This window comes from Zonotrichia albicollis, chromosome 6, assembly GCF_047830755.1.
Source record: "Zonotrichia albicollis isolate bZonAlb1 chromosome 6, bZonAlb1.hap1, whole genome shotgun sequence".
NCBI lineage: Eukaryota > Metazoa > Chordata > Aves > Passeriformes > Passerellidae > Zonotrichia > Zonotrichia albicollis.
Genome location: NC_133824.1, coordinates 10,110,046 through 10,133,937, shown reverse-complemented (window position 1 = coordinate 10,133,937; position 23,892 = coordinate 10,110,046). Strand labels below are relative to the sequence as shown.

Genomic DNA, 23,892 nt, shown 5'->3' with positions numbered 1-23,892 from the left:
AGTGATTTTTTTAGAAAGCAAAGCATGGGGCTGTTTTTGTCTTCAATTCCCTACTGATATTTGCAAAGTAATTATTATAAAGGAAAAGATAAACAGAAGAAAGTGTAAGGAAATGTATTTATAATAAATACTCAGAGGTAAAAATGGATGAAGAACAATAAATACTCACCTTTTTTTCTGAATTGAATTCCTACTTATTACTCCAAGTAGTCAATAAAAGCATAACAATATTTTGGGATTTCTTTTAACATCATCTGAGAAAACTGTCGTGAAACAATTGGTCACAGTTTTCCTCTAAATATAATGCATTCCGATCTTTGTATTTTTCTTAAGAAACAGACTTTTGCAATATCTTTTACATAGAAGAGATCAGTATTTTTCTGTACACACATTTGTTTCTTAATAACCATATGCCAGCCAATTCTTGCTAGAGTATAGCCCTTTAACAGGCCAGCATCTAGTGGCAGGGCTGTAAAAGTTCAAGCTAGAGCTAAAAGCTGGAAAAACCTTTTATTGCTTTTATTATTATTGTTATTATTATTATTATTATTATTGCTCATCCTGGAGTGAGTGGACCTCTCTCTGCTGAACGCTCCCCAAAAACAGAAATGCTGCACACCAGTACATGGAATGGGCATCAAGGAAGCTCTTTGCTCAGGGACAGGAAATTATTTAACTATGGAATTTACACTGTTCTGCTGTAAAGCGTCAGGATTGCTCCTATAAGCACCTCTAAGGAAAAAAGACAAGCTCTACTTGATACCTGTTCTTCCTGTGGCATGAGAAAAAAAGGCCAGAATCACTACTTTTTAATTGGAGCCCAACATTTTTAAACTCTCTTCACTCTGCCAAAGGAAGGTTTCTGAAGAAATTCTAAAGATTTGAGAGAAACTAAGAATAAGACACCACCAAACTGCCCAAGTCCTAAAGAAGTCTATTTTAATAAGAAATACAGTATTCTCTTTCAGAGTCTAGCTTTCAAATAAGAAAGTTAAAAGCAGTACTTAGGAAAGCAGGACAAATGCCTGGGTTCCTTCCAGTCCCTGCTCCAGCAGAGCAGATGTCATAAATGTAGTCTGGGGAAAGAAAAGTTTTAATGGAGAAAATCTGAACTCCCTACGGCACAGGCCTCCTAGCCATGGTCTGCAAAATGCTCACAGACAGTCTGCAACACTTCCACAGCAAGACAGGAGGAGGGGGAACCTGAGTTCTTGACCCATTGCCTAATGAGTCTAGAGATCCCCAGCATAATTACTGAACCAGCTTTCATTTAGCATTCTTCCATGAGAGTTGCTTGGTGTCTGCTGACACAGGCTAGCAGTGCACAAGATCCCATTACAATTGCATATGATTAAAGGTAAGTGCAGCAGCTTTTCCTAGCTGCAAAGAAGCAATCCACATGCACCTGACACTGCCACTGAACCTAATGAGTATTTCCATGTTTCTGTAAACAGAACTAATTAATAGCCAATCATTTAACTTGGTAAATGCAACATTAAATTTGAATATGGGTCAGCAGCAGTAAAGACAGCCTCACCTTTCTCAACATACATCATTTAAATGTAAACACAGTTATTCAAACAAAGATGTAGGCAATAAAAATGTAAAATAACCTGCAGCAATAAGGCTAAAATTCTGTAATGTCACAATCTAACTTACAAAACAACATCCCTCACACACTTAACAAAAATTCATTACTGTAATGCAATACAATAATTTTGACAGATACCTGAAGTTCTCAGTGAATCTATACACTGTGTTAATTAAAAACACATTTTTTTTACTAAAATCAAGTTTAATAAGTTGCAGCCTTTAAGAAATGTCAGACCTGTAAATTGCTGTTACTCCACAAGCATTTTTAGAAAGGGTCACTAATTCATAATGTCAAGTATTATAAATTCATTTTTTCAATTATGTATTCTCACTTAGGCAGCAGTATCAGAATTATGTTACCTAATATTTCAATAAGCTTATTTCCTATTTAAATAAAAACTTGCTATTGCAGAGTTCCTGACAAGTTGCTCCTCCCCAAAATAACACCTCAATATCCCACTGTGCATGCATTTCATCTGTGCTTCCATAAGCAAACAAAATTGCTTAGAAACATAGGAGATACTGCCTGCACAGTATTTGAATAATGCCTATGCATGCTTTCCAGTATATTACCTCATTCATATACTGCTGAAAACTTGCAGAAACTTAATTGTTCTTTTCCCAGAGGCCACAACCCTAGGAGATTATTAGCTTCACCTAGTATTAAAATGGATTATAAATACATGCTTCTGTATGGCAACAGCACATGAAAGTTTTTTTCTGATTGGCCTTGTAAGAGAAGGAAGTAGGAAAAGCTGGAGCTAGTAACACAAGCTCAACATGAAAAGAAAAAGACATACATACTCTTTACTTCTTCATGGATTCATAACTTGTCTTATTTCAATTCTTCATGAGTTTAAGTCCTCCACAATCTCAGAATTGAGCACTGCCAATTAAACTGATCTAGGGAAGAAAGTAAACAAATAGGCCCTAAAGAGAAAAACAACCTTTTGAACAAGGGAACCTTCCCTACCTATCAGAAAGTAGTTCTTCCTATGAGGATATTTAAATATCAAGTATTTAATGCACCCAGAAATGCACAAAACACCTCTATGTTTTACTTTGAGCCAAGACTTGTCACCACAATCTCAAGACTGTCTTTCCTTCCTCCTTCCCCTGCCCAGCCTCATTTCTTAGCTTTGCTCAATCCACATAAGACATCTCTAATAACCATACTGATAGCCAAGTTATATTTGTGGCAGAAGAAAAGAAAATCTGCTTTTTTTTTGTACTGCTCCTTAAAATTTCATATTAAAGGTATGAAATTTATTATTAAAGGTATGAAATTCATATTAAAGGTATGACATGCTCCTGCGACCAACCGACAAGAGCTTCAGAGAGCCAGCTCCAGCAATTTCACACATCTGCTCTCAGGCTAACACATTGCCACAACAGTCGTGCAAACCTGCCTGTCTCCTCAGCAATGTCATTCTTTTATGCCTATTTTTCTCTCCCTCATCACACCCTCTTGAAACAAGCTGGCAACTCCAACCATAGGCATTTTGCTACAGAAAATTGTTTTATTCTATGCTTCTCCTCTACTTATGTGTCAAATAAATTTACAAGCAGATGGGGGAAAAGCTAACCAACAGATCCAAATAAGTATCCTCATGTTTTTGCAAATACTAAGTGGTCCATTGATTTGAAAAGCTATGTTTTTTATGTTTTATACTGTATTTTAAATATGTCCCACTGCATGTTTTCAAGCAAGTCTTTGAATTCTTAAAAATTATATATTTAATACAAAAACTATGATTTTATTAACACTCTATCCCACACAACACCTTCTACATACCCATACAGAATCATTACTCAGAAGCACAGCATCAAAATTAGCTCCTTCCTTAAAGAAAACACTAGGTGTAATCATTCTATGGGCATACACTAAAAACATCAGTGTAAAGTCAAAAAGGTATGCTAGTCCATGAAGTTAACTACATAAAATAATCTTCTTCTACAACTCTGTTTTTAACATGTGAATTTGAGGAAAAGTGTGAAGAAAAGGCAGGAAAATATTGGAATTATACTAACCAAGTTTCTGAGGCTTTGCCTCATGCATTCACACAGTTAGTCTGCTCCCATTGTTTTAATGGACACAGAAGCAGATACCTTTTCATCAGATCATCCCACATCTTCTGCAAGTCAGGATAAAGCACAAGACATCACTACCAGAAGTAATTTTTGTTGCCAGGAGCCAGGAAAAAAAATTAAAACCAAACAACTTGTCCCACAAGCTATTTCAGTCTGATGGAATACAACCATGGCTTCATCACCACAGTAACAATTTTGCACACTTTCCCTAGAACAAGCAACAGAAAGGAATCACTTTCCAGCACTTCTTGGGCACTGAGAGCCTGTGATTCCCCACACACCAGAGGCTTGCAAAGAGTCACATGTATTGTAAATATTTCAAAAGGTAAGTTGATAGGATTTTCTTCTAAATTTGTTGAAATTTTACAATGTTGCATTTTGACAAATCTAGCAAGAAACTTTATTTGGAAGAGTTGAAGCACCATTTCCCTAACTAGGTATTTCCAAGAAAATAACAATCATTTAATCTTCCTTGCTGGGTTTGAGAGTCTCTGAATCCTTGGCTTGACTTACTATCACTCCATATCATGACTCTTCTCATATATAGTCTTCTAAATACGCTGTCCTCAACTAAAGCAGTAAGCAGCATAAAAAGCTAAAAGCATTATTTTAAAGATACATATATAAGCATTTAAATCATTTATATAATAAAAATGAGAGGACCCCTTTCATGAGTGCACGACGGGCAGTAGATGGCTTAGTTGTCTGGTTTTCCCTTGCATGTTCCAATTCCATTTTTTCTCCCCACCACTGTCACTACTGCTGTTCTTCCCCTTCTTTTTAGCTGTCAGTAGATAAAACTCCAGCAGAATTTAGCTTGAAGCTGACCCTGATTCCATTTAGCACTTTGCTGCATCCATACAGACCCTTCCTTGGCTGTGAGGAACAGAGAGACACCCTTGGTGTGTTCCATGTGCAGAAGGAAGATGAGCCATCTGGAAAGCAGCTCATTCCAAGGGCTTGGTGTGAGCTGTGGAACTGTCTATGGATACAGGGCAGTATGCTCATGTAAGTACCCTGTAACAACTGTAGAAAAATAAACATGCCAACTCCTGCATCCCTCTCAATCCATTACCTCTGGGGTCACAGAATGTAACCTCACAGTGAAAAGGTAAGTACATGGAGGTGGTCCCACATTAAATAATGGAAACTATTTTAAGGCCATTAAAAACTACCATTTGTTATCTGCCCTCTGCCTTTCTCAGTGGTAAGAACATCAGTATTTGACCACTACACAATAGTATACAAGACTGCAAATCCACTGGAACTGGATTCAAACAGGGAAATTTCAGCAGGTACCTTTCACTGCATGGTGCAGCATTAAATGGTGCAGCTGGGCCAATGCTTGCAAACAGGCATGGACACTCCCTCACTGCTTAATAACATGGTGCTATGACTGCCAAAGAAATAAAATCTAAATAGTCTGAAGAGTTTTATAAACTTTCTATGATCTAGTTATCCCTCTACATACAAGCAGAAATAAAAATCCCAGTGAAGCACAAAATCTCTGTAAGAATAACTTGTATTTAGTTTGGTAATACTTAAAAGCCTCAGTCACCTCTGAAGAGACACTGAATTCAGACTGTAAAGTTTACAGTCATTCTTAAAAGGAGAAAGAAAAACACTGACCAGAAATGGGGAAGAGAGTGAGATTAAATGCACACTACTGGGCAGAAAACATAAGCTATTTAGTTGTCAGCTACTCTAAACCTGTCCAGACTTTGAATACTAAATTTAAGACTGAATTAAGGTGATTTTAATTTAAGAATTAGAATTTAAGGTGATTACCACCTCATTCTATATCACACAGAAGACTGTAGTCTTGCAATCCTCTACTATGAGAAGAAAAAACATTAAAAATTTTTAATCTTCTGAGAGAGGTGGGGTTGCTCAGCCTGGAGAAGGAAGGCTCTGTGCAGACCTTAAGTTACCTTCCAGTACCTAAATGGGCCTGCAAGAAAGCTGGAGACAGACATTTTGCAAGAGTATGTAGGGACAGGACGAGGGATGAAGGCTTTAAATTGAAAGGGAGCAGGTTTAGATTAGCTGTCAGGAAGAAATTGTCTACTGTGAGGGTGGTGAGGCACTAGAATGGGCTGTCCAGAGAAGCTGTGGGTGCCCCATCCCTGGAAGTGTTCACAGTCAGGTTGGATGGGGCTTTGAGCAGCCTGGGCTAGTGAAAGGTGTCCCTGGCCATGGCAGGGAGCTGGGAATGAGATCATCTTTAAGGTCCCTTCCAACCCAAACTGTCCTGCAATTTCACTCAACTGGAAATGAAATCCCATCACAACAAATCAGGCCTCATATACAGATTTCAATGTTTTAAGAATAAAATTTGAAATCAGAAGAAGAAACCCCACACATCTAGACAGAAAATATGCTGGATTTCTGTTGTCATTTTTTAAAAAAACAACCTATTCTGAACCTACAAAATATTCCAGAGTAGAAAAGGTATCTGTTTTTCTATTTTCTAATACATTATGTTTGAATTAAGTATAATTAATAATACTGATTTTATGCACAAAATTTATGCCACTATGGTTTCAACTGGTTCATATCCTTATGAGGCCAAATAAAACAAAGCCAGAAGAGTTGAGCTCTGGGAAAAGATTCAATTAAATTCCTTGGAGATAAAAGCAAATTTATATTCTTAAAGTTGTTCAAGTCCATGGAAAGAACATGACAAATTCAACAGACATCCTCATAGATTTAAAAAACAAAACAAAAAGAACAGCCAAAATCCACAACCCTGAGTGGAAGTGTACCCAAAGCAGACACTGCTCTAAAGCCCACAGAGATGCTGTTTGAGAAAACTGAGCAGATTTACATCATATACAAGAATTTCCCCTACACTGCTCTTTCTCACTTTAATCTAGTGACCAGACTTACGAAGCATCCTTTTGTCCCTGCTACCAGTTAGTTCCCCTATGTCCTTGATATCTCTATAGGACATGATTCATGCTTGTCTAACATTTACTGAAGGACAGTGTTGGTAGAAAACAATCCTTGATCAATCGTCAGTCAAAGCTATAGAAGTCTCTCACAAATTTTTTGCTGCCTTTGATTCTCCTCTTGCCATAACAAAAAGTACATAAGCAACCATAGCCATGCTTAAACACAGCAAACCAAAGCAAACACTTCACTTAGGAAATTGCAATAAGCCCCTGGCATAGAAACTGCCATTCTCCCCAACACACTGGTCAGCCCTAAGTCTATCACAGAGTTTTCTAAACTGAAGTGGCACTGCCACCTTAAGACATGAGGCCAGCATTACAATTTTCACTATACTAGAGTAGTAAAGAAGAAAATAGTTTTAAATTACCTTTACTTTCTGAATTTTTTTTAAAAATCTATATTCATATTAGAAAAAATTAAAAGTGCACAAATGATTTATTGCTTTAAGTTACTTATCATGTTATTAATACTCTTCTCAATTAAGTGGCAATTTAACTATGCAACCTAGCTTAGGCTGAGCATTTTAACATTCAGTAAAAGGCATCACTGTGAACCAAAGTTCTCCATTCTGCCCACAGCCAGCACAAAAATGCACTGCATCTTGTAGCCCTTAATTTTCAGCAACAGTGATAATACTTTTGGCAACTAGCCACAGCTACTATGACATTTATAAGAGGACTTTTAAATACATACACTCAAAAAATTTGATGAGATCACAGTACAGTGATATCACAGTTAGAATATTAATTGAGGTAAAAGTCTTGTCAACTATCACAAACTCGGAATAATTTAAAGGACCCAGACCATTCTCTTATTTTATCTATGAATATGGCACTCCACTACTGTGTAGATGACATTCAAACTAAAAAGATTCTTCATCTTTGGACAAGATATAAATTAACTTTTAAAAACTACTTCCACATGATGATACTGGAAAGAGCCCTCTTACCCTTTGTAGAATACGCTTCAGCAATCATCCGTAGCCGATATGGTGCCACTGCAGTCAGCTGCAAGTCATCAACACCAACTCTAGCATATGTGTTCAGAGCTTCTTTGTAATCACCTTCCACATAGTTTAATTTGGCCATTATTAGGTTAGCTTCTTGTAGGAATTCTGGCTAGAAGGAAGAGAAATAAGAAAGGGTTTTCCCTAAGAAAAGACACCTAATTCTTTCTGATAATTATTAGGTATGTTTTCTGTCACCCCCAGAATATTTCTTCTAACAGAGCAACAAATGAACAAAATCCTGTCTTGTGTAATATTTGAGAAGATTGAAGTAGGGGGGAATTCACTAAATCTCATTCCAGCAAGCTACTGAAAAGCATTACCAGCCATTTTAGATATTCACATGCGTATTTACACGGGTACCAGAAATACCTCTCAGTTGAAAACCAGCTTTTCCAGGTGATAAAACTATTTAAAGGCAGCCTATCATTACAGCTCCTCATATGACTTCTTTTTCTAACACAAGCACAGTTGAAAATAACATAGCATCAAAACTTAATGATATATGTTCCACAGCCTACATATTTAATTCACATCATTTCAAAGTATCAGGGCAGAATAAATGTATTGAAAAAAATAATTAATGGAGGAATGAAGAGAATTAATGGAGGAATGAAGAGAGAAAAGAAAGAGAAATTAATACTCCCAGAAGCCACTGAAAACAAAATGTTACAGATGAGTGTACACAAAGCTTCTTTTGATCTCTGAAAAGATGGATGTTGAGTACAGAAAAGGTAAGCTGACATAGTAGCTACAACAGTTAAGTAAAACAAGGACCAGAATGGTTATGAACATTAGAAGATCCTGACAGAAAATGCTCTCTTGTATTAATCTCACTTTCAGAATCTGCAAATATAATTTAAGGAACCTTTCCTCAATACTTCAATCAATGCCAATTTTTCTAATTCCTGCTCAGGCCGACTTACATACCTTGAGATTACCCCTATCAAGTGCTGCCGTGAGATGTTTCCTGACCTCGGTCAGCTTTGGCTGGGGGCCCCGGGGACTGTTACTGTGTTTAAGAGTATTTTCCTTCAAATATTGTTCTAGTTTGGATTCCCCAAGAAGAAGCTCTGCCATGTCATCTGTAAAAACAACAAACACAGGAAGTATTAGAAATAATTTTATTTCACTAACATTGCCTGGATTTAAACACAAACTAACCAAAGCAAACACAACATTAAGTATTTGGGTTTATCACGTCACATGATATTTTGTTTTACTTTTCAATTTATCTTTTCCCTGCCTGATGCACTGTAGAATCAAGTCTCCTGTGTTCTAAGAAAAACATTAACCTCAAGTCAGTATTCTCCCCTTCCTCCTCAAAAAAGCAGACAACTGATTCTGTACAGCAATTCAAAGCAGGTTAGTTTGGTTCAAGGAGTTTAACATGGGCTGTGTGAAAGGCTCTCAGAGATCTGAGGCCCACTCCAAACTCACAAAACTGAACTTCAGTTCACTGTATGCAGTTAATTGCCTTTCAAAGAGTCAATCACTGGCGGGTCCTTTCAGGACAGGTATTTTACTCATAATATTCAGAAGACTCCAGAGTCTTGTTCTGAGTAAACAATTTTTGTTTATGAGTCCCTTTAAAAAGGAGATTAACAAACAGGAGTGAAACTTGAACATAATACTTTAGGTCAGCATGGTAATGTCCCACTTGGGAGAAGAACAATGAAGATTAATTTTGTTCATTGGCAACAAAATTGCAGTGGCAACTTTTTAAAAGGGTGAAAATATATCAAACTAGTTACTTTATGTTTTAAGGGATTTGCAAGTTGATACTTTCTCTCTGATCTGTACTTAGGGAAGCCAAAGTATTTCACTTAACAAGTAACATTTCTCTTTCCTTTTACCCAGTTTAATGCTTCACTGAGCAAGCTCCATTTCCAAAGATGGTAGAGGAAACAAGATTGTCAAACATAGCAAGGAATCTAAATGACACTCTAAAACAAGTGCTTTGGTTCAGGAGCTGAAATACCACCAAGGCTGTTTACACTGCAAAGAGTGAGGTTTACCACTGACATTCTTTAACACTTCAAATAGCAGAACTTCAGAAGCGCCAAAGAAGAAAGTATCACATGTACATTTCATTCTCACATGCAACCCTTCAAGAAGGTCCTAAAAACTGCTCTGGTCCAGACTCGTGTAACAAGCATTTCTTTACTGAAGTTAAATACAGTAGATCTGTCTCTGTAGAGAAAGAGGTAAGAACAACTGTACTGTTGAGCTAAGAACAGCACCAGCTGCCAGGTATGTTTTGTTTATATAAACTGAAAAACGTCAAGGAGGCATGTGAAACAACTAGTTTGGATTGTTACGACACATGAGCCAAAGAACAGGTCAGGCACCAAATAAAAAGAAAATAAACTTCTCACTGCTAGGTATGAAAATGCATACCTTGAGGCATGAGGATTTGTAAAACAAGGTGCTGAAATCATCTCTACTAGTAATGGGGAAAAGTAACCAAACAACAGCACTGGCACACGCAAGAGCAAAGTGTAGCCATATCAGCTACACCACAGAAAGAGGAAGAGCATCTTCTCACCCATTTGTGGGGCCACAATAGAACAAGACAGTGCTAGACATAAATCTAGCACTCTGCAGAAAGTTTGTAAGATTATTCCTCTCTTACACATTGCAGAATTTCTCACAGTGGGGAAAGGAAGAGGAGAGAAACAAGAAGCCATCTCTGGAAAATTTAATGTATCCTCTCTCTCCTTTTCCTCTCTCATCCTCCCACCTTGACCCTAAGAAAAGCTTCACCTCCCTGATAACGACTTGAAAACTTTAGAAATGTAATGCTTCTAAAGACAGGACACAAGCACGAACAAAGCCTTAAGTTCAAACTGGCACATACCCTAAAACTATCCTGGCACCTTAAGAGGGGAATCAAAGTAGTCTACAGGAGCCAGGTATTTTGTTCCCATCCTTGATGCCCCTCAGAGAAGCTAATGATCCACACAGAGCTAGAGACAGTCACAGTGCAGTGACATGCAGTGCCCATGCTTTCCTTCAAAGCAAACGTGGGAGAGGAGAAAACAGCAGCTGCAACTTACACCCAGGCCTGAGCAGTAAAACAAAAGCTGCTCTTCCAGGTCACTCACACCCAGCTCAGCTCAGCCCTTCCCTGTAGCACTGCTGCAGATCATGAGACAGCACCATGAGAGACAGAGGCAGAGTTACTGTCAGAATGGCTTTCATGGCAGAGGTGCTGCTCTGGGGCAGCTGCTGATGACTAACACTTGAAAACAGCAGGTCACAGACTGCAAACCATAAAAGCCACTGCAAAGCAGAATTTTCTTATTTACTGAGTCTCTCATCTGCTAAGTCAGTCAATCAGGGCCAGATATTGGCAACAAATTTTTCAATCAAATTATTACTGAGTGAATACTGTATTAACAAAGCATTGGCTTTATGTGTCAACCATTCTGTGCCAGTAAGAATGACATTCAATGGTGCTTGTAACAAAATTCCAATTACATGGACATTTCTGAAGGAAACCACTTATGAAGCCATAGATCTAGCAGAGTCTTCCATTAGTTATAGCTATCCCTTAAGACATCCTGAAATAACCTAAGAACTGTTTGAGAAGAAATTGCTTTTCTTTTTCTTCCAGCACAGTATGAGTGATCTAGATTATATTCTTCTATTAGACACTTTACAGAGACAGAATTAAACTGTGTAAAGTTGATAACATGAAGTTTAGTGTTCCTTCAGCCAGTTTAAACAGATGTTTCAGAAGAAAAACTGTTCGAAAACAGTTTCAATACCATGAAATCCAGTATCCCACTTTCAGAAAATTCACACAGTTATGGCTTAGTATAAAATTCATGATTAAAGGAGAGATTCCCTCTTATCTATTTCTGTGCTGAAGAATTCATCAACAACAATTACTTAGCAGATTAAGGGGGTAATTGTTGACTTACATCACAACTGCACTGCAAAACCATTTTGGACAAGAACAGCCTAACCTGCCCATCTGCTTCTGCAACATCACAGTATCACTGAAACAATCTCCTGACTAATAGGATGTCCTCTGCCTGTAATCAAAGACAACTCCAAGCACCTTGGAACTCCAAGATAAACTCAAGGATGCTTTAGGTGAAAGGCCTATTTCTCTTAGCATGTAAAGCAAAAATAAAATACGGACATTTCATGTAAGCTGCTTTCTTTCAGCTTAGAGAAAGCTTAGACATTTGTACAAAACGGCTTGAGAAGAGCCTTGTGTACATGTGGCTGTCCCTCTGTGCAATATGGATCAATATGAATCATCTTCAAAATAAGAATACAGGCTGGCATAAATAGGGAATAGGAAAAAGCACAAAACGATGTGCCTTTGTAAAATAGTCTCTAAAAATATCATCATAAAACCACTTTGCTACTTTATTTTTAATATCTGCTTTTTGAAGCAAATTCTTCACCACAGTATCAGAATCTGAAGCAGTTACTCACAGAAAAACAGAATTAAAATAGAGGATTAGTCTTCTTTTATCCTTGGTCAAGAATGATCAAGATCACTTATAATACTAATATTTACTTAGGTTAAGACCATGGTCTATCTTGAAACATTCACTGAATCACATTCATCTTTCTAATGAATGCTACCACAACCTCCAGGCACTTGTTGAAGAAGCCAGTGGGTGTTAGCAGGCTAGGTGAGAGGAATATCCAGCTCTAAATTACTTTCTAAAAGTAAGGTTAGAGAGAAGGAGAGAGAAAGAAAAGAATGGCAACATTGCATATAGCTACAAAAAAAAAAAAAAAGCATAGCTGAATACAGATTAGAATCTCTCTCTTACCTTCAGAATTCACTCCAAGAAGTGACTTTAAAAGTTTATTCAATTCCAGAGTACACCAAGGTACATTATAGTGAATGATGATGTGGTCTCAATAGAACTATTGAACCTCTGGCTACCTGTTGTTTTGTGGAGCACAAGTAACTGTTCTGGTGAAGTATTACTTTTCCTGTGGTGGTTCAGATAAAAACCAAAGCAAAACACTGAGGTTTGTCCAGATCATGACTACTATATATGTGGTTTCTCATATTAATGCAGAAAAATTTTTAAGGGTCTGATAATTACTTTTTTCAGAAGGAAATACTTGGAAGGTATAAAGGAAACACACCTCTTGGATAACAACAGCTATCACAACTATGGCAACACCTATCAACAACCCTGCTCCTGTTATCAAGTCCCCATGCACCAGATGTTTCTCTGCAATTAAATACCCATATCATGCTGCTGTGGAACACTGGCAAGAATACACATGATCCTGTGCTATCAATACTTACATGTTATTTATGGAACCTCCCTCAACAGCTCAACATCTACAGCAAGAAAGACTATGCAGAAAAGCACCCCTTCTTCCTTATATGCCAAATGGCATAGATTTAAATAAATATTTTTAGTATTTCATTTCCCTTTTCTCTGAATTACACAGCTGCAAGAAAAATAGTGCATAATTAAGATAAAATCTCCTACCACAATGATTTAAGCAAAGAGGCTCAACCTCAGACTCAGGTCCTGGGGATCTGAATTTGAATAGGATACATTTAGGAATAAGAAATACAGAGCAAAATACCTACAGAATCTGACTGGCCAAACAAACTTTAATCTTTCCTTGTAAGCAAGCAAATAAATCTAGAAGCACATTATATCCCATGTTGTATTATTTCATCCACTCTTCACCAAAATCTTAAATATTTCAGGTAACATATTTTAGACTCTTTAAAAGCCCAACTGTCCAAATGCTTTGAAGTTTAAAGATCATGGTTATCATTAGTCTCAAATGAAGACTGCATCAGGTGAGATTAACTAGATGAAGCATGGAGCTGTAAGAATTGAAGATGCTGCTGCTTCAACTGCTCTGTCCTGGAGCCCAGAAAGAAAAAACAAAGACAAAAAATTGAAGCCCTAACTCAGGACTATTTTAAAAAAAGGTAAAGGTGAAAAAAAAAAAATCAGGGTAGGAAAGGGACAAGGGATAAAGAGGACAAGTATGAGATTTCCAGGATCCCAAAGGGACTATACATTGATGTGCAGAATTCCAGGAAGCTGAGATTTGCTTTGTAAACTCCCTTCTGGTGCTTCAAGCCTTCCCAGAGGGAAACTAGCTTGGGACTGAGAAAAGAAACTATTCCTACTCAATCCCTAAAACTCTTAGTCTCTCAAAGGTAAAACTAAAAGCTCAGAGGACCTGAAGGGCGGTATGCTGCTGTTTTTTATGATGTGTTTTCCCTAAGACATCCTATAATATTTTGGAATACCCAAAAACAAAGAAAAAAAACCCTAAGGAATTTAGGAGTGGTATGCAGCAAGAAGGATCTCAAACAGGTCAATTGCTTTATATAGTAACCAGACAAAGATTTCAGAGTAAGGTTTCTATAAAACAGCTGAAAACAAGAAAAATTTTGTAGCCTCCCACAAAACCGTTATTAAGAAGGCCATTTAAAAATTGAGCTTTCTTCCAGAGAAGGATCTGGAAATCCTGGATCCAGAACTGATTTCATATTCATCTGGCAGAAAAAACATGAACCACATGGTGTTTCACCCAGGAACAAATGGACTATGCACTTAAAGCAGACATTTGCTTTGTTCACAATGTATCAAACCATGAGTAAGAGCAGTAGCTTGAAGAGGAATGTCAGTACAAGCCTCCAAGTACTCATTCAACTCTGTGCTCAGCACCCAGTAAATCTGGACCAGGAGCTACTTAAATCAAAATGAATGCTAAAACTATTCTTAGATTTCTACACGATTTATATTAAAAACAAGATAAATAATATACATAGATACAGAGATGTCATTTATGATGCCATCACTGACTACTTATTAGCAAGAATTCACAGCACCAGAGGATGGCTGAGGCTGGGAGGGACCTCTGGACATCATCTAGTCCAATAGCCCTAATCCAAGCAAGATGACCTAGAGCAGATGGCCCAGGATCTTGTCCAGCCAAGTCTCTGGAGACAGCAGAAAAGCACCCAGAGAATATGGGCATCCCAACAAGCACTGCTGGTAGAAAGGTTCACACTGATGCACATGTCACACATATAAAACCAGAAGCAGAAAATACAGAGTCAGCTGTTCAAGGAAATTTAATTTCACTCACTAACACCTTTAATTATATACAGTCATTCATTTCTCTGCCTCTTAAGTACACAGTGGGCATGGCACCTTTTTACTGTGCAGCTGCATAGTGTGGACACAATTTTCCTGCTTGACAGCCAAAACTTGCTTTGAAGAAAAATATTATAGGCCTTCCAATCTATTTATGCAAAGGCAAATTTACTTTCAAAGTACCACTACTACTGAAATTTATTTTATGATGACACATATCAAGAACAGAAAACTGTTTCAAACTGGTTTTTTTATATTCAAGCTCACCAAATTTTGTGAAATGTTAAGGCCATCAGAACAGTAAATAATCAAGCCAGGGAAGTCACGAGGTATCATCTAGAAGATTTACAGGCTTACAACTGAAAAAAACTTGGCTCCTTCAGTCCAATACAATGTAAAACCAAGAAATAAGAATGCATGTCAAACCCAAGACTGGGAACACAAAGTGTGAGAAACAGGACCACCATCATCTTTGAGTGTTTAACTGGAAACAATTCCATCAACCACACTGAGGAAGAACAAAATTCAGCTTCTTCCCTTCTATGTTTTGTTTAGGCTACAAAGATCAAGGAATGACTGGGAGGACAGGAAAAGCACATGCTCTGATAGCTAGGAATTCATTCCAATCTTGCTTCTTGCCATGATTTATTTCTCAAAGGATAAAACAGTTTTCCTGTTGCTTCTAACAACAAAATACTAGAGACAATTAGACAGAAGGCAAAAACCAAGCCATGTCATAAGGACAGTGGCTCTTGTCCATTCTCCACCAAACAGCTATATTGCAGCACAGTGCAAATCTGAGAGATGATGACAATGGAATCCAACTTTTGTTGTCCCAAAAAGATAAAGAAAATTACTGACAAAAAATGAAATCACTAATTAATTGCCAGGTCAGAAGAGAGATTTTTTGTGTTTGGGGAGACCCAAAGCTCAGATGAAAGCACATAGATGAGCCTCTGTTCCCCAGAAGGCAAGATCTTGCAGTTCTCTACCTTTTCCAATCTTCTCCTAGCTTTCCAGGTCCACCTTGGAAGCCTCAAGTAAATTCTTGAAAGACAGTACCCTACATTTATCAGTCTCAGAGACAATTGCCTCAGGTACATAACTACCAGTGTTAATACAGAAAGTAACTTTTGGCAGCTTGGTTGGTTGGTGATTTGGTGGGGTTTCATTTTGGTTTTTTGTTTGTTTTGTTTTTATTCTACCAACTGTTCTAAAAACAACAGGTCCCTATTCTTCTTTTCCTTAAACCCAGCTCTAATGTAGTCCCATTAAAGCCTTGATTAATGCATCATTTTCTTCCCATTAATATAAAAAGACTGCAATTAAATAGTAAAAAGAAAAACAGAAGTGTAGCTGCAAGCTAAGCCCGTGCAAATCTGAGTTTGAGATAAGGCACACTTAAAAGATGAGCTACAACTTGTTCATATAATTAACTGCAGAAAAGTATGGGAGGGCCTGTAAGTTGTTGTTGTTTTCATATCTTTGTTGCCTGTGCAAAAGTTTTATGGAGGTGAACCAAGTTATTGGTCTCAAGTGAGCTGCATTCAAAATTCTAGAAATTAAAGGTATTTTCAACCCATTTTTTGTTAAAGAAGCACTGTTTACAACTCCAGATAATATGAGATTGTAGTAAAGGATTTCAGCTTAGGCATACAAATTCTGAGTGGAGTCATACCAATCACACACAGGTCATCAGTGGGGTGGGAACCTGCAGAAATTCTTGCAACACCTCCTGAAGTAATTCCTGAGCAACTGATAACATCTCTGATCAGAGCAGCTACTAAAAACTGCCACTATGCAGTCTGCCACACGTTTGCTAACGCCAGAGAAATGCCCAGATTCAGCATCTCCCTCCACAGCCTGGAGCAGAGATCAAATGCTCTCCAATTATTAAAGGTCTGGCTACCCACCTCACACTATTAGCCAGAGATCCTTACTTCCTCCAACTTATCTCAGCATCCTGCCACTTTGCGTTTTACAAAGTTATTATCTTCAGACACTCCTTATCAGCTCAAATTAAACAGTATTCAGTGCAGAGAAAACTGTGAAGAACTGAACCACTAAATTCTAACCTTTTATTCTTAAAAAGACAGATTTGTGGGGAGGAGGAATGGCCCAAACTTGTCAGGGAAGGAGAATGGTTCAAATTTGGTAAATTAAGGATCTTCTGCCCCCTTCTTTACTACCATGCAAATCAAACCCAAACAAAAGTGGTATCAATGACCCTGAGTTTATGCTAATGAATTTATTTCCCTATAGAAAAGTTAACTCTAACCCTTGAAGCTGGTTTAAAGAAACCGAGAGCAGCTATAATACAGAAACATAAAAGTATCTATTCACAGATACATCTGGCTACCATTTCTTGTAACTTTTAAACAAGGCAAAAGTGCAATCAACCTAACATTACTACATAAGACATCCAATTTCTAAAATAATTACATTCATAATATATAGAAATATCCTTATAAATGTAATCAGTTATAAGCCCCAAATATCGAAAATACTTCTGTTCATACCACTAATACCAACTACATGCTTCCTCACAGTTCCCCTCACCTTTGCCCTCCACTGGCTGCTGCTACTGCTCTTTCCATCAGCTGTTCCACTACTCACACCCCTGTGGGAGGCAAACGAGCTTGGCAAGCCAGCAAACACAGCAGGGCCCAGAACAAGAAGCACAGAGTTTTCTGCTGGCCAAGCACAGTAATTCCCACCTCTGGTGTTCATCAACACAAGGGAGAGGCCAGGAACACATAACCAGGAGAAGCTGCTCGGAAAAGAAGCAGCTTGATTAAAGGCAGGAAGAAAGAACTACTCTACATAATAGCAGCGAGGTGTTAGACCAGCTTGGTTACTTGTGAAATCACACGCTAGCATTTTCTCTTCCAGATGAACATGCAGTGTGAGTACAAGCAGATGATCCACATCATCACTTACACTGTTGTAACACCCCTGGCTATCTGAAGAAACAAAGCTGTCAGTCAAAAATAAAGACAACACATCTAAGTACTGTCACCACCTTTGCTCTTCATTCAGAAAAATGTCTGTCCTTAGTAATCTTGTACCGTAAATGTGACAGTGAATGCAACAGGAGGAAAACAAAGAAGATAACAAATGAAGAGAGTCCTCCATTTCTACTGTGGTGGACATGCAAAAAGGCACGTCACATGGTCTGCAAACTTTTCTGGTAGAGATGTCAATCTCTTAGGAAAGCTTTACATATACAAATCACACTACAAACTCTATGTATAAAACCAAACAAATTTGGTAAACACCTTCTAAGTAGGGCATGAGTCCTAAGAGGTTTAGAAATCCCTTGTTTATTCTGAGGATAAGCTTTAACCATACATCTGAGGTCTTGTATTTCACAAGGCTGCAAAACAGATGAAAACTGATAAGATGTTTCTATTTTTAGGCCCTACTTATATCAAGATAAGGGAGCAGCATAGAAAGTGACAAACAAAATTAGACATGTAAAACAATTCATAATCCTTTCGGTTTGCTACTCTGCTCCTAACTCCTCTGTGTTCCATTACTCTGCCAGGCTAAACGTGAGGCTAGGTCTGATAGGAGACTACAAAAAGAAGGTGTTGAGAGGAAAGGCAGTCAGAGAAGAGATCCCAGACAAGACAAATCAAACAGAAATGGGATAGCAAAAGTAGTAGGAAATTCACTAGGTTAAAAAACCATTGTGTTACCATGTTGGTGTATTTCCATGAGCAAACTTGATACCTGTAGGTAATGTCCTATTTTCATGGCAATGTCACAATGCTCTTGGTAGCATATAGATCTGTGAACTTCCTGGGCATGCACTGTCTCCCCACAGTAATGCAATATTTCACTGGCTAAGGTTTCTACAGAACTACACCATTCTACCTTGTTTGAACTATAAAAATTCGCCCCCTCAGTGTTTTTCCAGACAGAGCCATCCATCTCACTGAACTTGAGCAAGGTCACATTCCAATTACAGCAACAATGAATGGCCGGAAACACCCGTGGAAATTCATGGATCCTTTATTTTATCCATTCAGCTGGCTGCTGAACCAGCCTAAGGTTTCCTCACTTTGTTTCCAAAGGAAGGAAAGAAAGCATGAGAATATTGATGTCCTGAAAATGCCCTGAGCAGATACAACCTTCATACCAAATTCCATTGTAGACACTTCCTATGAGATGCTACTGTTTCATCAAAAATACATTATGGCCTCGCAATCAGCTTTGCAACGTGATTGTTAGCTTCCAGTTGTGCTTCTCAGTTCTGGGAGCACTTCAAAATACATTCAGATTACTTTCAGATATCCAGCATTTAGTAACCTCTCCCAATATTCTTTGAGCAAGCAATTATGTACTCAAAGCATCCACTATCTGTCATGCCATGCTTCAGCATCATGCTGTTCATTTGCAATGTCAGACAAATTTCAACCAGCAATGAAAATTTCTTCAGTTCACTTTGTCAGAAGGAACTTTTGAAGTTAGTTAAACCAGTTGGGAACACTCACAAAGTTTCATTAGTGAAAACTGCTCTAAGATTTTATTTCTAACAACCTGGAGTTTTTCTCAGTTCCTTTCAAGAGGCGATACTCAGTAAGTGAACACCAAACACCTGAGGAGGGCACTGAACAGGCTACAGATTATCCAAGGGTTGCATCTTTGTGACCCTTAGGGCAGCACCATGATTTCTTTGCCAGCTGCTACAACTGAAAATCCTGCTGTACTGGTTATAACCAGCAAGGTGCTGGCAGCAGAGGGGCTGCAGGAGCAGCTCTGGGGGGAAAAGGCAGGGTTACCCTGCCACAAGCCCAGCTGGTACCAACAGAACAACAGCAGACACAGCTGAGCCACTCCACACAACTGACACCACCTCTGGGAAAGTGTGTTTAAGAAAGGGCAGAAAATGCCACAGAACAAAATAAAAGAAAACAAAAGGAGTGAGAAACAGCAGAAAAACACAACATGAAGGTCAGAGAAGGAGTGGGACAGAGGTGCTCCACGGTGCCAGGGAGGAGCCAGCTGGAATGCCCTGAAGGAACTGGAGAGCCTGTTCCAAAGCAGGGTCGCTGTCAGGGGGAGCTCATCCAGAGCAGAGCAAAAACGTGAGAAGGAAGGAGAAGCAGAAAGAAAAGTCGTGTCTTGCACCACAACCCCTCTGCCCCCTGCACCACGTGGGGAGGGGCACAGGAGTGAGGTTCAGCCTGGGAAAGGTGAGAGGAAAAGGTGTAACTTTCATGTCTGTCTGTCTTAGTATCTGACTGTATTTTAACTGGCAATAAATGAAATTCAGTTCTCCAAATCAAGCCTGTTTTGCCCAGAACAGTAACTAGTTAAGTGATCTTCCTGTCTTTATCTGAAGCTCCAATCTTACTCTAGACCTTGCCCCTGCCCCTCTAAGGAAGGGGAGAGCCTGAGCAGCTGGGTGGGCATGTGCTGTTAGCCAAGGCTAACTCAGCACCCTGCACATGAGAGTTTTAACCCAATCTTTTAGCAGAATGCTGATGAAGCAAGAGCCCAGACCCAGATTTGTGTTACATGGCATGAATCTCATTACTGCTACTGAGTCCTGGCTCTGAAGTAGAGAAATACAATACAAACAGGCTAAGTGGTAACAAAATCTGAGTCAGGTTAAAAACCCTTTTTTCATCCATCTATCTATTTATCCATTGTGAAAAGCAATGCAAGTCACAGGCTTGACACAGAACACACATTTTCTGTGATCCAAATTGCGACTATTACATACAGAATAGCAATTCATCAATATTTCTCTTCTCTCTTTTACTTAAAGTTCAGCAAGTTCAGAAAACCTTTCAAATGCCATCAATCAGACAGAGAAATTTGTTCTAGGGTCATTTTTATGCATCCAAAATCCTACCTAAACTGTCATTTATATTTGATCCCCTGCCAGGTTTTATACACACGCTTCTATTAGGGAATAGATAGGGCCCATCAGCAGAACTAAACAGAATAAACAATACAATAATCAAGTCCACTCAAAACACTGCAATTCTCAAGAGCAGCATTTCATCAGACGTACACACTATTGCCTTGTGTAGCCACACAGACCTTTGTCCTGGGAGCTGTCATTGCTGTTTCTTCCTGTATCTTATTTAGGCTGCAGCGTCAAGTGATGGGAATTTGCTAATGCAAAACAGCCCAAATAATAACTTGGACCATTAAACTTCTTATCAAGTTGTCTAATCCCAGTTCCAAAAAGGACCTGTAACTGAGTTCTAGTAAAATAAGTCTATTCTTTTGCAATAGTGCAAGATTGAAATAGAGAGATTCCCAAAGGATTCATTCCCATCTGTGTTCAAAGAGCAATAAACACTACTCCTAGCCATTTTGATATCCTCTGTTAAAATGCTCCAGCATTCAAGAATTAAAGTCAATTCCCTACACACCAATACAAGGTTAGAATAAAGATCCTCTTCCCTCTCCCCCATGCTTTTAAATTGTTCCTATGATTTAAATATTCCATATTGTTACACATTCAGCCAAAAACCAGATTTTTGCTATCCATTCCCAAGTCAAAACTGAACATCAGTACAAAAGATGCAGTAAAGTTCAGAGTACTGAACTTTTAAGTTAATTGCTTCAGATTAAGTAGCAACAGGGATATGCATCAGAGTGCCTTTCAGTTCATTTCTCTTCACGGGTGGAACAGAGGCACTGCCTCTCCCTGGTAGTCTCAATAGCTGATAACCTTGGCCTGCAACCTGTTAGGTACACCTGGATTTGGAACACAGACTTCCAGTTTTCCACACTCTCAACAGCAGGTGAAGACATTTCATTAAATAAATTACTCTCCTCCTGTGTTACTCCAATACAGAAGAGTCCCATATGATTAGTTAATTTCTTGTTTATGTTCTTAGGCAGGCTTGGAAGTCACATACATGTACATCCTTCATGTGCTGTCAAAAAGTGATAAAATCTGCATGTGATACTTTCCCATGTTTTAAAGATCAGGAAATGCTTCAATAATTTGTATTTTGACTGGTACAGAATCTAGAAGATGCCTTCACAGGAAAACCACTGAAGTGTAAAGTTATGCAGATTGCATCATTTTCTCTTGATATGCTTCAGCTAGGTGAAACATACACAGGTTAAAGAAATTTAAGTCAAACTGTCAATAACATCTGCAGAGCTCTCCCTGCCTCTCTGAAGTACCTAAATACATCTTGAAACTATGAAGATCGTGCTTCCCAACTAGGCAGCAAAACATATTTGCCTTTGCTTGAAGCAATCTCTAACTAGCTCATAGTGTATCACTCAATGATGCATGTCCTGAAACTAAACATACCTTCCATCTTTTCACTCATGTTTAGTTAGGATAACACCAGTGTCAGGAACACCACTCAGTTGCTTTAAGGCAAACATATATAAATGTTATCTACTACCCATTTATTCTTAAATTCTTTTCTCTTCTTTGAGTCAGGCTTTCCCTCTTTTATAGAGCTGAATCATGCAGTTTTCTTCCCCATCTAAACGTGCAAAGCTATCACTGCTTCCGCAACAAACTTCCAATGATGTCAATGTTTTGCCTCATCCTCTCTGACAACTTATCACCTCTGAATTCACACAAGTTCTGTCTTCACAGACTTGACTGTTCTCTGAAAGTACCCCTACATCCACCTCAAGCGGATCAGTGAGCCCAGAGAGGCACACACTACCCCCATATTTTTTCTCACACAGAATTAAGGCATCCATGCCAAAGACAACTTCCCTGTATCTCCCTCGTTCATTGCATACTTCCATGCCTCAGAACGAAGGACTGCTTTTCACCTCCTTCAGTTAAACATATAGAAGTTTGTGACATAAGAATTAAGAGAACAAGCAAAATATTTATAGTTTCTACAATAAAATAAATAAAGCTGCACTGTATTGCTGAGGATTGCTATTAAGAGAAAGGACAGAAGCCTTCCCAGAACACGCTGTGCACAGACCCTCTGGCAGGCACAGGAGGCAGAAGGACATTTCGGGCTTTATGCACACTGTCAGCATGTGCGCCGGCAAACTGCAGGCTCGTGATATGCCCCGGGCTGCTCCGCGCCCCGGGCCGGGAGCGCACAGGGCCGCGCTGCTCCCCGGCCCGACGGAGCGCGGCCCGCCCGGCTCTGCGGGGGCTCCGCGGGGGCTCCACGGGCGATGTGCGCGGAGCCTCCGGCCGGGGCCGGGGTCGGGCCCGGGGCGGCTCCCGCCTCCCTCCGCGGTGCTCCCGCCCGGCCGGGCCGCCCCGAGCCGCTGCCTGCCCCTCCCGCCGGCGGCCCCACCGCCTGCCCGGGCTCCGCAGGCCCCTCTCGCCGGCCCGCCCGGCTGCACCTGCCGGGCCCCCGCCGCCGCCCGCCCCGCGCCGCACCGTTCGCGATGAGCTTGGCCGAGAGCTGCTTGACGAGCTCGGGAATCCGCTCCCACTGGCACTCGGAGCGGCACCGCTCGATCTCGGTCTCCAGCCGCGAGCCCGCCTTCCTGGTGGCCATGGTCGGGCCGAGGGGCCCCGGCGGGGGAAGGGGCCGGGGCGGCGGGCAGGGGGAGGCGGGGACGGGCGGCGGCGGCCCCGGCAGCGGCGGAACTCGAGCGCCGCGGCCGCGCCGCGCTGGCGGCCCCGGGAGCGCCGGGAGCAGCGCCCCCTGGCGGCTGCGCGGGGCGGGGCGGGGCCAGCGGCGGGGCCGGGCGGGCCTGGCGGGCAGCGCGGCCCGGGCTGAGGGAACGAATGCTCGGCCGCTCCCGCCGCCGGACAGCGCTGCCCGGGCACCCGCGGGAGGCCTAGGGAGAGCAGGAGGGACAGGGACGGAGGGAGAGAACCAGTCTGCTAATGCCAGCGCAGCGCCGCTGAAGGTGCCGCTGGTAGCCGGCCCCAGCAAGAGTTGACCCTTGAGAACCAGCTCACACCAGGGGTGGGTGGCGATGGCACCTTCGGGTGGTTCTGTTCCTCCACAGAGGCGAGGGATGAGCACACACCGCCTCCCTCTGCTACACTTTCCCCTTCCACAAAAGGTAACTGAAATTAGTTCCATCCCGTCGCTGGTCACCTCCTCGCCCACCTTGCAAGCACTGATCCCCGCTCGCTAGAGGGGTTTCAGCCCCTTCAATGGCGCTTTCCCATTCCGTGCCCCCACCGTGGTCTCTGCAGTC

The 23,892-nt window shown here is 40.3% G+C and overlaps 1 protein-coding gene across 3 annotated transcripts in view; it reads right to left on the bottom strand.

Annotated features, from left to right (window-relative positions):
* Positions 1 to 23,393, bottom strand: part of TTC7B (tetratricopeptide repeat domain 7B) — a 117,626-nt gene extending 94,233 nt beyond the window's left edge. Inside the window, exons 1-3 of one of the 3 annotated variants that reach the window (XM_074542468.1) lie at positions 23,117 to 23,393; positions 8,576 to 8,730; positions 7,589 to 7,757 (exon numbers count right to left, since the gene is read on the bottom strand). In XM_074542468.1, coding sequence (XP_074398569.1) covers positions 7,589 to 7,757; positions 8,576 to 8,730; positions 23,117 to 23,237 — 445 coding nt within the window. In that variant the 5' untranslated portion in view covers positions 23,238 to 23,393. The remainder of the gene's footprint in view (positions 1 to 7,588; positions 7,758 to 8,575; positions 8,731 to 23,116) is intronic. The other 2 variants (XM_074542466.1, XM_074542467.1) reach the window with 2 other exon arrangements.
* Between the last annotated feature and the right edge of the window lie 499 nt (positions 23,394 to 23,892).